This window comes from Trachinotus anak, unplaced genomic scaffold (genome assembly GCF_046630095.1).
Source record: "Trachinotus anak isolate AG129_WGS33_773 ecotype Australia unplaced genomic scaffold, CSIRO_AGI_Tana_v1 ptg000007l, whole genome shotgun sequence".
In the NCBI taxonomy this organism is placed as follows: Eukaryota; Metazoa; Chordata; class Actinopteri; order Carangiformes; family Carangidae; genus Trachinotus; species Trachinotus anak.
Genome location: NW_027273858.1, coordinates 700,770 through 715,593, shown reverse-complemented (window position 1 = coordinate 715,593; position 14,824 = coordinate 700,770). Strand labels below are relative to the sequence as shown.

General features: G+C 41.1%; 1 protein-coding gene across 1 annotated transcript; it reads right to left on the bottom strand.

Annotated features, from left to right (window-relative positions):
• Positions 1–5,473: 5,473 nt before the first annotated feature.
• On the bottom strand, positions 5,474–14,715 carry LOC139622502 (uncharacterized). The gene is made up of 7 exons (XM_071479829.1): positions 14,412–14,715; positions 10,957–11,084; positions 10,491–10,610; positions 10,283–10,310; positions 10,134–10,175; positions 9,127–9,229; positions 5,474–9,024 (listed from the first exon to the last, which is right to left on the bottom strand). The coding sequence occupies exons 1-7, from the start codon at positions 14,560–14,562 to the stop codon at positions 8,937–8,939; spliced, it is 660 nt and encodes a 219-aa protein (XP_071335930.1). The 5' UTR covers positions 14,563–14,715; the 3' UTR covers positions 5,474–8,936.
• Positions 14,716–14,824: the final 109 nt, after the last annotated feature.

Below are 14,824 nucleotides of genomic sequence, written 5' to 3'. Positions count from 1 at the left end.
CTGCAGCCAGGTTTCAGTCAGACAGAGCAGATCAATGTGATGATCAGTTATCAGATCATTGACTAGTACAGATTTAGATGAGAGTGATCTGATTTAATTTTCCTGTTATTTGGTTCTGGTATAGTGATTGTGTCAATTTTTATTAGGTTTTCATGTCTAACTCCTCCTCTGTTCACTTTTGATTTATTACATTTAATTTAGGTGGTCGGGGGACAGACACACCATCCAGCGTGGGATGTATGCTGTCTCGTCTAATCAGACCAGGTCTTTCCCAGAAAGTCTGCCAGTTATCAACAAAGCCCACATTGTTAGCGAAACATCTATTATACATCTTCTATAAATATCTGTTGATAGAAGAAGAGACTGCGTGCACAACAGTCCCACTAAAGCGCTGCAGCAGAGATAGATATGTGGATGTCAGGACGAAGAGCAGCAGACAGACAGGTGGACAGACAGGCAGGAGAGCTGAGCAGTTAGATAGCAGTGACAGTGAAGGCTGTGATCTGTATCACACACAGAAATCAGTCAGTCAGGAAGAAAAGGCTCATTCAGCCAAAATGCTCAAAACTTTCCTTCAGGGAACCAAAAATATGAGAGAACATTATTTTCCTGATAAACAAAAGTTTTACAGCTCAGCCAGACGTCACGTCAGGAATAAAGTCGAATCGGACTTTACTGATGAAGAAGTGTTCAGACTAAAGAAACTGATTCTTAAAGTCAAAAAAGGAATCTGTTAATGATGAAGGGAAAGACACTGCTTTATATTTTATTTAGTTTATTAACTGTTTTTTGTACTGTTTCAAATTTCTCACCTTTTATGGACACCTTTAAGGTTGGGAGTTTAAACGTCAATGGAGCCAGAGAGGTTAAAAAAAGAGCTGTTGTGTTTGAAGCAGTGAGACTCAAAAAGATAGATGTTGTATTTTTGCAAGAGACTCACAGTGACAGTGCTAATTAAAGTGACTGGCGTAGAGAATGGGAAGGGGAGGTGGTTTCAGGTCATGGCATCCTGTTCACTACAGGTTTTACTCCAACGTGACTGAAAATCTTCTTCCTTTGAAGATTTTCAGTCAGGTTTTAGAGTCCATCATAGCACAGAAACAGTTCTGGTTAAGGTTACCAATGATCTCCTCATAGCCTCAGACAATGGACTTGTCTCTGTACTTGTCCTACTAGATCTTAGTGCTGCATTTGACACCATTGATCATAAGATTTTATTACAGAGACTAGAACATATAGTCGGCATCAAAGGAACCACACTAAGCTGGTTTAAGTCATATTTGTCAGATAGACTCCAGTTTGTTCATGTTAATAATGACTCTTCTATCATCACAGAAGTCAGTCATGGAGTTCCACAAGGTTCTGTGCTAGGACCAATGCTCTTCAGTCTATATATGCTCCCTCTGGGAAACATTATTAGGAGGCACCAGATGAATTTCCATTGTTACGCAGATGACACCCAGCTGTACTTATCCATGAAGCCAGGTGAGACTAACCAGGTAGCCAAGCTTCAGGTGTGTCTTAAAGACATAAAAACCTGGATGACCAGTAATTTCTTACTCTTAAATTCAGACAAAACTGAAGTTATTGTAATTGGCCCAAAACACCTCAGAGATACACTATGTGATAATATACTGACTCTGGATGACATCACCTTGGCCTCCAGTGCTACAGTCAGAAACCTTGGTGTCATTTTTGACCAGGACTTGTCCTTTACTTCACATATAAAGCAAGTCTCTAGGACAGCCTTCTTCCACCTGCGCAATATTGCTAAACTCAGACCCATTCTATGTCTAAAGGATGCTGAAAAACTAGTTCATGCATTTGTTACCTCAAGACTGGACTACTGTAACTCTTTATTGTCAGGATGTCCCAAAAATTCAGTAAAAAGCCTCCAACTGATCCAGAATGCGGCAGCACGAGTACTGACAGGAACTAGGAAACGAGATCACATCTCTCCTGTGTTAGCCTCTCTGCATTGGCTCCCTGTAAACTCCAGGATAGAATTTAAAATCCTCCTCCTCACCTACAAAGCCATTAATGGTCAAGCACCATCGTACCTTGGAGAGCTTATAGTTCCCTATTTTCCCAATAGGACACTTCGCTCTCTAAATGCAGGTCAACTTGTGGTTCCCAGAGTTTGTAAGAGCAGAATGGGGGGCAGAGCCTTCAGCTATCAGGCTCCTCTCCTGTGGAACCAGCTCCCAGTGTGGGTTCGGGAGGCAGACACCCCTCTCTACCTTTAAGATCAGGCTTAAAACTGTCTTGTTTAGTAAAGCTTATAGTTAGGGCTGGCTCGGGTATGTCCTGACCCATCCCTTAGTTATGCTGCTATAGAGCTAAACTGCTGGGGGATTCCCATGATTCACTGGGCGCTCTCTCTCTATTTCTGTCTCTCTCCCCCTCTCTCTCTCGATGACTTCATGCCATTAACTTTGTATTTTTTCTCTCCCGTAGTTTGTGCTTCTCCTCTCTCTCCCTCTCTCTGTCCTCATTCTGCAGGTATCTCTGCCTCGGGAGCAGCAGGACCCAGATCCACCACTACTCATCTTTACTATTAACCACTGTTACCTGTCATTATTATTGATAACACCATTACCTACACAGCTGTTCCTGGTCTCTCTCTCTCTCTCTTCTCTCCTCTCTCCTCCCCCTCCCCCTCTTTCTATCTTCTAAACCCAACCGGTCGAGGCAGACGGCCGCCCACCCCGAGCCCGGTTCTGTTGGAGGTTTCTTCCTGTTAAAGGGAGTTTTTCCTCCCCCCTGTCGCCAAGCGCTTGCTCTTTGTGGGAACTGTTGGGTTTATTCTGTAACAAAGTAAGGTCTTGACCTGACCCTGTAAAGTGCCTTGAGATAATGTATATTATGATTTGGCGCTATACAAATAAAATTGAATTGAATTGAATTGAATTGAAATGTGGAGCACGTCATCCAGGGGAGGTGTCTCTTAGTCAGAGCCGGGTTTGATCATTTTACTGTTGTTTTACTGCTCCCAATAACGGTGCAGAGAGGAAGCTCTTTTTTAAAAACATCAATGACAAATTAAAAGATTAACCGACTATTTGTTTCTAGCTGGGGATTTTAACTGTACTGAAGATGAGACTGTAGATGGAAGTCAGGCAGAGCCTCATCCAGCCTCTCAGCAGGCTCTGAAGCAGCTGCTCTCCTCCCATGGCCTGGTGGATGTGTGGAGAAGGTTGCACATAAGCTGCAGAAAGTACACATGGTTACATGTTCTCATGAGTCAGGCTGATGGCTTTTCTCACTTCCCTCTAACACACAGCTGTGTAGAAAGCTGAGTCTTGACGTCCTCATGAATGGAGAGAATCAGATAGCCTATTGTTTGAGTGAAGGGTGGAGTACCTGCCGGGGTGATGACATGAGGTGGTTCTTATCAGCGCTATGTACCAAAGTGAAAGTACTCACACCCAGCAGAGGAGTCCCTCTCAAAACTGGATTCCACAGCTGTGTTATTATTATTTATGTATTACTGTGTATACAGCGTGCATGCTGTGAAGAAAGTTTTGACTTCTTTATATAATGAAGGTACAAGTACTTTCAACACAGAGCTTGGGTGCATGTGTTTATACTTTGTGAATGAAGGGATTGTACTTTGAAAAGTCCACAGCACTTGCATCAAACCTTCATTGTGCAGAACTGGTTTTGTAGCCACTGAAAATCAGTTTTTCTGTGAGTAATGTTGCTCAATGCGTCATTGATATTACATTTCTCAACTTTGATTAATCTCCTAAAATTTTCAAACAGTCCTTAATGGTTCAGAGAATTCAGAGAACAGGAACTACACCGATCAGCCACAACACTGAAACAGGTGACTGGTTTAAAAGGAAGGTGATTCTGAAACATGCAGCTGTCGTGTCGGGCTGCGCCTTGACAATAGATCATGACCTAGATAAGGACAGAGAGCGTTTTGATGAAGCACATGGGGGAAATTATTTAAAGTATGCATTGAGCAATCTGAAGAAGACAACTGACATAAATCTAGACACACACTGTACATGCTGAGACGTCCTCTGATAACCCACAGTGAGGCTCTCATTCATAAAGACGAGGAAATTCCCAAGCTGGTGCGGCTGCGAGGTAGTTGGCAACCGCACTTACTCACATCATCATCACATAAACACACACACGGCGGATGACTCAGTCCTCACTAATGCAATCATTTCCATCTGACTAATACCTGAATCTGCTCACTTGTTATTTATTTATTTATTTATTGGCCATGAAATCTGGCAGACGCAGTCACGGTCCCCAGAGCAGGAATTCTGCTGATGCCAAGATGAAGCTCACATTTTTGGATTTTGGTGAAATATCTGGACAATAATTGGATTTTCAATAAATTGCACAGACATTCTTGGGTTCCCTGACTGTGTATCCTAAAGAGCACTAGATCTACATTTACTTACATTACTATCAGATGTCCAACTATCAGACCCATTTTGTTTGGTTTGTGACCAAATACCTATAAAATCTGATGATTACCTCCTTTCTGTTTAGTGCCAGTTAGCAGCGAAGGGGTCTAAGGACTTTTGACAGTGACTGTGGCTGTAGGTAGAAGGTTTTGTTATGTGAGCCCTGTATTCCTGCTGTTCACATTGCTTTTGTCATGAAAACAGATCAAGTAATTGCAGCTGTGATAAATTTCCAGAGTGTGTGGTCTGGGGACACCCTGGGATGTGAAAGGTAAAGGATTCTGGGGGACTGAGATGAATTGGCCCCTTGTCTGTAGAGCAAAAGACCAGGTTGGACTTTAGCCCAACACAACATCTGACGTGTCCTGACTCCCTGCTTCAGCCCTGACTGTACATGTGAGGAACTCCTCTTGCAGACACTCACTCCACAGTGGGCTGCTAGTAATATAACACTGAAAGATGCCTTTCCTGTTCAACTTACTCATGGCCCCATGTGAGTAGTGGAGTAATGTATTTATAGTAAATTACACCATTTAGCTTCCAGGCTTATGAGCTGTCAGGCTGCTGTTTACTGGAACACGTGGACTTTTTCTTTCTTTACTGAAACGTCACTCACATTTTTTACATTTAGTCATCTAGTTCATTTTACAGCTGCAGAAAAGCTTCTTCGCTTGTTTTCAGATGAGAAAGTTTTGCTGTGACTTTAACATTAAAATAGACGTTAACAGAAAATGTGAGGCAGTAGTGATGTCAGGTTACAGTGAAGACAGGCCTGATGATTTTATCAGCACACATGTCCATGTACAGTTTGGTAAACACACTGCACAGCGTCACCTGAAATACATGAGAAACGGAGCGACAGTGATTGTTCCTGCTACAAACCCCATGAGTCACTTCCTCTCACACTCCTGCTCGTGTCACAGGAGTTAAGACTCTTAGCTTTTCATATTGACTTGATAAAATCAGACAATATCATCAGACAACAGACCACAAACTTGCTGTTGTACAAGAAGAATACACAGATAACACAAATTAACAAATGGTAGTATTTTAATGTTTATTAGACAACCAAAGCAAATCATAAGAGTGAGAGTGAGTGACAGTAAAATGTTACATGATGGAGTGAATGATATAAAACACAACTTTCATCAGGCAGCAAGAGTTAACAGATGGATGTGATATTTAACACTAAACACAAAATGATTTGACAGATCCCACAATGACTCTTCACCATGACTCTCAATAACAAGGTGAACAGCCACAGCTACCGTACACACAATTGTATCATTTATAGTATGTAAATATTCATTATTAAATATTTGATATTTTTTTAATTCTTAATTATTTATTTATATTTATCACTATAATATATTATGTAAATATATAATAAATTGATACATAACTATGATCTAACTAATTTCAAGATATTTAAATTTGTTGGTGGAACTTTAGTAAAAGCCAAGGAATGACTAATTACCCAGGTGGAAGTAACGAGTTTACTCCTGTTACTCTAACAGAGTTGTTTTTTTGGTTTTTTTGTGAACTTGTATTTTTAAAATCATTCACTCACTACACATTAAGTTGAAATCGTTAGAATAAAAACAGAAGTCAGAAGACGAACTGGGGATAAACTACGTGAGAGGGCAACAGGTCAGTAGCTGCAGCAGAGAAGAAGCTTGTGAGTCTGAAGCATCGCGCCACAATATTCAAAACAGTCGCCAGAATCAGTTCCTTCGATTCGTTCACCGAATCGTTCAGTGCTTGACCAGAGCTCCAACTCACTGAAGTGAAACACAGCTGAACGGTGAATGTTCCTCATGATCGATGTGATTTCTGTGCTGTCACTTTGACAAACATGCCAAACTCTGTTTATAGTGTTTGATATTTTAAATGTTTCCTTGCTCACGCACCAGAAGGTGACAGTAATTCAACAAAAAGCCATTTGCCAATCACCAAAAAATGTCCGAAGAAGAACAGCTGAGCTTTTATTACATTCATAAGGTCCCGACACAGGAATGTTGTAGGGTTGCACATCTCTCTGTGATAAACGATTCGATATGCATCTAGATACACAGGTTACAATTCGATTCAAAAACGATATCCTTTTATTACAGACCGATTCGATACGAACTGATTCCATACAGAGTAAGAACGATAACCGGGTTACAGGCCGGAGCCAGTTATAGTTGAACCCGCTGACACAGTGAAGGTCATTAAATAATCTATAAAATAAAAAGGCGGTGGTTGTGACTGATGACAGGTGGTGACCTGCAGTCAGGATGAGACACTGCTGCTCACACATCACAGAAACTATCACAAAGAAGCTCAATGACTTAAATTAAAATACCTGAAGAAACTGTGACGGAGGAAGAAAAATCATATCAGTGTCTTAGTGAATCCGGTGATGCGGCGAATATATCGATTAAAAACAACATTCCTGAAAAAAAGTGTAAGAAGTGACGAATAAATGCAGCAAAAAAAAATCACAAAATGAATGAACCTTGATGTGTAGAAGAAAACTCGCCTTTGTGTCGTTTATTCACTTTTCACACTAACTTGTTCTCGTCCTGACGTCACTATAGCAGTAACCTAGCAACCATCCTCGTTCCCGAGACACAGCGGGACCGCGGATAGAGTGCACGTACACAGTGGTGACGTCACTTAGAGAAAAAAGACTTTTCTGAGCTTTGAAAAAAGATGAAAACCCCATGGCTTAAAAATGTAGAAGAGAAAGACTGATATTTGGCTGTGTGCACAGCTGGAGGTGTCCTGTTAACAGTTTTACAGGCCTCTCTTTTACTACTGCCGTCTATGGGAAAATGCTTTTTGGGCCGCAGGGGGATTTTTCGCTGTAATACCACGAGTGGCCACTGGAAACAGCTGCTGCGAGGCTGAGCGGTGTCCAGGTCTGATAACACATCCATGGTCGTCCCTTGTTTATCACTCATGCTAATACCAGCTAGGCAGCTATCGCGTTGTTTTAGAGACCTGGCGCGTGTGTAATGCCGCCAACCGATTCAAAGTCTCGCGATACCCGATCCATGACTCTATAACCGATTCATCTAGGAATTCATTGATAATTCGTATCGATTGAGGAGGCTGCTACCGATGCAGCCGTATCTCTCACTTGTTGAACCGAATATCCGGTCGCATCGGTTTATCGTTCACAACCCTAGTATGTTGACTGTTTAATTAAAACAAAGCTGCAGAGCAGAGTCTGTGATTGTATGGTAGTTAACAGTAATGCATTTAGTTTGGGAAGTGGCAGTGATCGGGGTCTGGGGATGGATGTGTAGGAGGAAGTTCTATTATAAAAGTAAGAGCTGGAAAATGGAAGAAATGAACGTAAACTAGTTCATTTTTTGAGGGGCTGTGAATTTAGTTTAAAATTCAAAATTGTGAATTATGAATGTAACCTAGCTCATTTTAATCGGTGTGAAACGAACTTTGCCGGCTGCACGACACTGTTCACTGGGCTGCGTCTAACTATGCAATACAATTCAGAATGTTGTCATTCTAAGGCCATGGTAAAGACTTGCAGTGCCATAATTAATCAGCGATTAAAAGCACCACCCAGTGACCACAGCAAGTTAAAAATCACACACTTGCTATGTTGCATGATCACAAAGTGCATGCTGTTAGCAATGTTAGCAATGTGAGCTAAAATAGTGGATCCTTCAGTAAGGTGTGCACCACCTCTTTGCTGGTTTTGATCATCTTTGTTGTGAGGACTCATTCAGCTCAGTCTGAAAACTTGGAGGAACACATTTATTAACTGACCATACAGTTGAATCAACAACTCTCTACAACAATTTAAATTAAAACTGATCATTATAGAGGAAGATTTATCACAGGAAAACTACCAACTGAGTGTATATTTGTAATTGAGTTGTATGCACAGGCTGCAAAGTGCCTGACTAAAAGGCGCTGGTTGCTTTTGGTGCTGTTCTCACCTGGGTACTGTGTATATGCACTGGTCACCTAAATATGCTCCTTAATTTAATTTAAAGATAAAAATACTAATACAAATTGTCCAGTAGCTTATAAATGTGTTTAAGTGTTTTGTGTCATGAGGGACACATCCACTGCTTTTGTATATGATCATATAATCGTCATATGACACTTTTTACCCCTCCACTTGCCCCTTTTAAAAATGTAGTGTGATAATGTTAACTCTGAGTAATTTTACTTCTATTTGAATAAAATTACTTTTAGGTAACAATACCTTTATGAACTGATTAAATGACATATAAAAGCAAAGGAATATGTTTTAAAAAGAAAACAGTGTTTCTTTGCATCTGTCACACATAAATAACCCTTGAAACAGATGCACAAGGGAAATAAGACAGAGATAATTTAATAATGAAAGAACACTGCTGCTAAAATATTGTAGAGAATACTGTAGAATATTGTGAAAAGCTTAAAGGCAGTTTTCAGCATGAATATATGACAATGCAGAAACAGACTTATGGATGTGACAGCATGCTGTGTGAATGACTTTTACATCTAAGATGCCTCCTCATCGGTGGTGCTGGGGGTGATCGTTCTGCGTCCTAACAGCACTGAAGAGGGATCTGGATTTTCTACCCGAGATCTTTTAACAAAAACAACAAGAACAACAATGTTTTAAAAACAAAAAAACAATCCAGATGAGGGCAATCAATGTCATTTATATAATGATAAGAAAGAAAAATACCTGGAAGTTTGACATCTGGACCTGCAGCACCAGAAAAGCCCCATCAGCAGCAGCAGCAGCAGGGGTATGACAACAATACACACAATCCAGTGTTGGGGAATCACTGAGAAGAGAACAGGAGACAAAGCACTGAATCATTTCCTTCACATACTGACGGCAGCAGAGCAGCCATGCAAGGTGCTAACCTGCCCATCATGACCAACCTGGGGTTCAATGCCTTGCCCAAGGACACTTAGACATGTGAACATGGGGAGCTGGAGATATGAGGTGTCAAGTCAGAGGTTATTTTTTTTTCATGTCATGTGAATGGTGTTTGCTGTGTTTTATATATTAATTATATATTATTCTTGAATTAACTGATTAAAATTAATAGTAGTCTAATAAATAAATGGGCTACACCAACTTATTTGGTTCTGGCCTGTGCTGCTCTACATCGTTCAGTAGTGTCTTTGTAGGAGAGCACTGACTCTAAACATGACATTCATTCTTTTCAGTGTTTACAGCCCTGACTGGTGTCTACAGGTCTTCCTCTAAGGCTCCACCAGTCAAATGATAGAGCAGCAGCCTCTGTGTGACCCAAGAGGCAAAGGGAGACTCATAACAGCAGCAGCACAAACAGCTAAACCACTACAGCTACTACAAGTGTTAAACAGAGGCGTAGTTTGCTTTGGGGAATGGGAGGTAAACTCCTTAGGCGCCATCATTGGTGAATAGAAAGTGGTTTGAGCTATTCTGTTTTTACAACAGTTTGACAATCACATTCAGTCAACAGGAAGTGGAGTCATGCGATGTAACCTCAGAGTGAGTCAGATCATCTCGTGCTTAGATAGCAAAGAGAAAAAGTGACACCCTGAACAGGCAGATCTCATTCACACGTTCATTCATGCCTTCCTGCTCGGTTCATATCTGTCTCACAGAGAACCATTCATAATTCCTCCACAGTGAAACTCACATCTGATACATATATAAAACCTAAATATAATTTACAACGTTTACTTCATCCCTACCTTGCCCATTCATAGGCAGGCCAGTGGGTCCACTGCAGTTGGCTGTAAAAAAAAAGAAAGAAAAGATATTCTTACTTCAGGACACTGGGTAAAAGAAAAACGATGTTGGTGTAAATGAATATATGAAGCAAAGTTTGACAGAAACTCACTCCTGCAGATCATCTCACGATTTATCTTCTAAGGAGGAAGAACAGAGGAGCAATGAAGGACAATTACAATTATGTGGAGCTCAAAGGAATAATATTCTATTTTCAAATGACTTTCATTAGCTCTAAATTTCAGTGCGTCTGCTGAGATCATTATTACAGACCTTTTATATGTTGGTCAGTGTGCTTTGTTCACATGTCAGTGTAATACCTCGGAAATACAGTCTCGCTTGTACTTAATCTTCTCGATGCACTCATTGATGGTCAGAGTTGTGCCGCTCTTGGTCACCACCAGGTCAGTTTTAGCCAAATGATTTGCCAGTGTAAAGTCCTGAGGTCAGCATATGGAAGACGATAAAATCCAAACAGTCAAACAGTCAAACATTTGTGTGAAATTTTATCCTGCTTTAACAGTTAATAGGTCGACATTTCCACATTTTAGATGTCAAACACAGGTGTAGGTAAAGACATTCAGCTGTGCCTGTGCCAGGGCACTGTTTGCAGAAATGTAATATATAACATATATGTCCTTAGATCAAGAGTGATGTTGTCATATATGTCACCTAGAAGGACCTGCTGGTGTCGTGCCCTAGGATTATTTTAACATACAGAACATGTGTCATGTCAGAAGGAAAGAACCTGACAGCACTGCACTCATTCTGGCTTGTCTAACTTACAGTGGAGTTGGTCCACGAGTACTCGCAGCCCGTTTGGTTAAACTTTGGGACGTTGTAAGTTGTCCTTCCAGCATCCTGCGTGACAGTGCACTGGATGTTCTGTGCAGCACAAAGGCCTAGGATGGCAACTGAGGGCAAGAAAAAAAAAAAAAAAAAACATGATTCAGTGGTAGCATTTGTTCTACATATAATATTAAAATCTGTACCATATCAGAGCAAGGACCTGATCTGTGACCTGATCAGGAGTTGATCAATGCTGAAAAGCTGCATTGTGCTAAAGATGGCTTCTTTTACTTTGCTTCTTTTCACTAATAATAATAATAATAATCATAATAATAAAACAAATATGGCTCTTTTTTAGTGTATTCATTGACACTTTACAAAATAAACATGTAGATTTATAGACAATAAAGAGCAGTACGATAAAGTTGTTCTTTATACTCCCAGTGTTACTGGAACTTTGACTCCTTCAGAATTCATGCACCTTGATGTAGGTGAAGTTGTGCCAGAATTACCTGTCAAATAATATCATGGTTAGATTAAAAATTCAGGGGCCCTGGGGACAAATTTGCTAACAGGCTAGGCTGTTAAAATATTAGCTAAGCTAACAGGCTAGGCTGTGAAAACGTAGCTAAGCTAACAGGCTAGGCTGTTAAAATATTAGCTAAGCTAACAGGCTAGGCTGTGAAAACGTAGCTAGGCTAACAGGCTAGGCTGTTAAAATATTAGCTAAGCTGACAGGCTAGGCTGTGAAAACGTAGCTAGGCTAACAGGCTAAGCTGTGAAAACGTAGCTAAGCTAACAGGCTAGGCTGTGAAAACGCAGCTAAGCTAACAGGCTAGGCTGTGAAAACGTAGCTAGGCTAACAGGCTAGGCTGTGAAAACGCAGCTAAGCTAACAGGCTAGGCTGTGAAAACGTAGCTAGGCTAACAGGCTAGGCTGTGAAAACGCAGCTAAGCTAACAGGCTAGGCTGTGAAAACGCAGCTAAGCTAACAGGCTAGGCTGTGAAAACGTAGCTAAGCTAGCTCCCACCTCCAGCAGCTCCGTGCAGGCAGCACACGCTGTGCAGGTGGAACAGGCTAACGTTGTCATGTTTCTGTGTAAATGGTCACAAATGAAGAAACTCAGGTTACCGGCTGCTACTGGCAACTTTTAAGGTGGAATGTTTTCTTGCTCAATGCATGATTTACGTTTGGAAATCAATCAATACACCTTATTGATCAATATGACGACTTTGACCATTTCATTAGTTTCATCCGCTCTCCTCTCTTTCCTGATGATCAGATCTTCTAGCTCTTGAATATGAATACAATTTTTTTTTTTTTATCAGGAGCTTTTATCAGGCGGCAGGTGATCTTATCTTTGCCTTGCACCAATCACTCAGCACCACTTTGTACATTTTTGGATTAGCTGGGAATTCTTCAGAAACCTGCATGAGGTTGGTAGTCAACCAATAAGCAACAAGAAACTTCACGGAGAAAAAACAATGTTTTGGGAAAACAGGGTGAATTGAGGTATATCGGGACGTCAGGTAATTTGGGACAGTATAAGAAAACAGCAGAAAACTTCTGCCCTGATAAGTGTTAAGTCAAAGCAATTGGGCTGCGACCTTGCTGTGGAAGCACATGACCAAAGTCATGACATAATTACTGTGACATCACATGGGGGGGTGTGGTCAGCATCAAACAGGAAGTGTACACCAAAAAGCAGGAGGTCAGAGAAATGACATGTGCTTCAGCTTGGTTCTAATATAAAGGTATACATTTAAATAACTAATATACTGTAACTATAAATGATTTACAAACATGTATCATGTAATATTGTACCAAAATAAACATATATTGTTTTGAACTTATGTTTACATTTTTTAAATTACGACATTTTCTTGCTGTCCCAAATTACCAAACCATGTTTCAGGTAAACTGGGACAATGTTAAAAGGCCACTGAAATGAAGTGTAGCACTGGTGTATTGATATAACTTGATAAAAAGAGGCACCTCATATGTGTGTTAATACAGAACCACAAATATATAGCGTACAGCCACTGTTTAAGTAGACAAAGTAATACTTTTTAATGATTTATGAACATACTCCAAATTTATGCTAATTCCTTACTTTGCCAGATTGAGGGAGAGAGAGCAAGAGAGAGTGAAAAACTGAGAGAGACCGTAGGGAAGATGAGGTACGAGAGGAGCGAGAGCAGAATGAAGGGAGCCATTGATGAAGACAGAGGAATGGTGAGGGCAGGGAGCAGACCCCAGCCATGTTTTCTAGCCAGGGCATGGTGTATTCCTAAATCCACCCTTCAAAGACGAGCGCAAGGTCGAATACAGGGACACAAACATGTGGCTGGAAGGAAGACCATCACTTCAGCACAAGATGTGAAACAGTGAAAGTTCGAGATTCATGTTTGGACTGAAAAATATGTTAAGGCCATATATTGCTACTGCTATGTTCCTAAGACAACCGAAACAATGTGCGTACATTTATAATTACACTGTTGTTTTGTTTTCTAGTGTTTTTAATGAATGAATGAATTGATAAATATTTTTTAATAAACATATTTTGATGAATCAGTTGATGTCGTTGATGAGATTCAGTTCAATTCAGTTTTATTTGTATCGCACCAAATCCTAATCTACATTATCTCGAGGCTCTTTACAGGGTCAGGTCCAGATGATCCAGTTCTATGTTTAATTAACATGTTTAATGTTTTAAATAAATATTCTCTTAACGATGTATTGACATAATAATCCATTAACCTACCAGAGCACATCATAACAGCCTGACGCATGATCTGAAGCAGCCACAGACATGTTCTAAACTGTGTCCCGACTTCACCAAACATGCTGAGCCACGCTCTGTAAAAACACCAGACTAGGTGAATTTTTTTTCTTTTGGAATTGAACAATGTCTCATATGTTGGGTTATTTCTTTAATTGATGACAGGAATGTGATTAGAAGACAGAATTACTAAAAATGTCCCAACATGAATCCACCTACTCAAAACATTAACAGTGACACGTTTATTTTCCAATTGTGTGGATATATCAGAACATATCTTGGCCCAAGTCCTTTAATAATCACATGGGGCCACAGGTTTTGTGTGTTAGTTATTTAGTTCCCTTCGTGGGCAGCGCCGTGTCTCAGGGTGAGGCCGGGACACCCCCCCCCCCCCCCCCCCCCCCCCCCGACACTGTCCACCACCAGCGCCACGACTGAGCAGTGAAAACATTGAAATCCACCAATGTGTTGTAAGAATCACGTAAGGGCTCGTCCAGGAAACTTCACTATGCAAATGTGTAAATTGCGATGTACAGATTTCAGATCCGGGCCATGAGCCCACAGACGCAGAACCCAGTAATAGGTCCGCTATAAGTCAGAGGAGAAGCCCCGAGCTTCCACACAGGCTGCGGGCTGTTCAGGGGTCCCACAGAAAGGCTTGGTTACTTACATGAGACGCACAGGTGCAACATCTCTGCTCCGCCAGGTGAGCGCACAACCCGCCGCACGTCCCCGGCCACCGGCTCTTTCCGCACCGTCCTGCGCGCTTTTCGTCTGGCGGTGTAAAACAGTGGCACTCCTTTTAAGAGGCTACTGTTCATGCCCACCTCCGCCAATCACATCATAGTTTAGGCTTCATCTCCACCTGCAGGCAGTTGAAGTGTGGCGCATGTGTAAAAGTCCCGCAGGCGAGAGGCGTCAGCATTTTAAATGACTAGTAGCTAAATAAATGAATTTCTGTATAAAGGATTTGTTGATGTCCAACAGCCTGTTGTTGGGTCTGCAGCAGATTATTTCTTCAGTAACTCTGTTTGATTTTTATGCATCAGGTTCAGTTGATGAGCTGCTGTGACATCATCACTC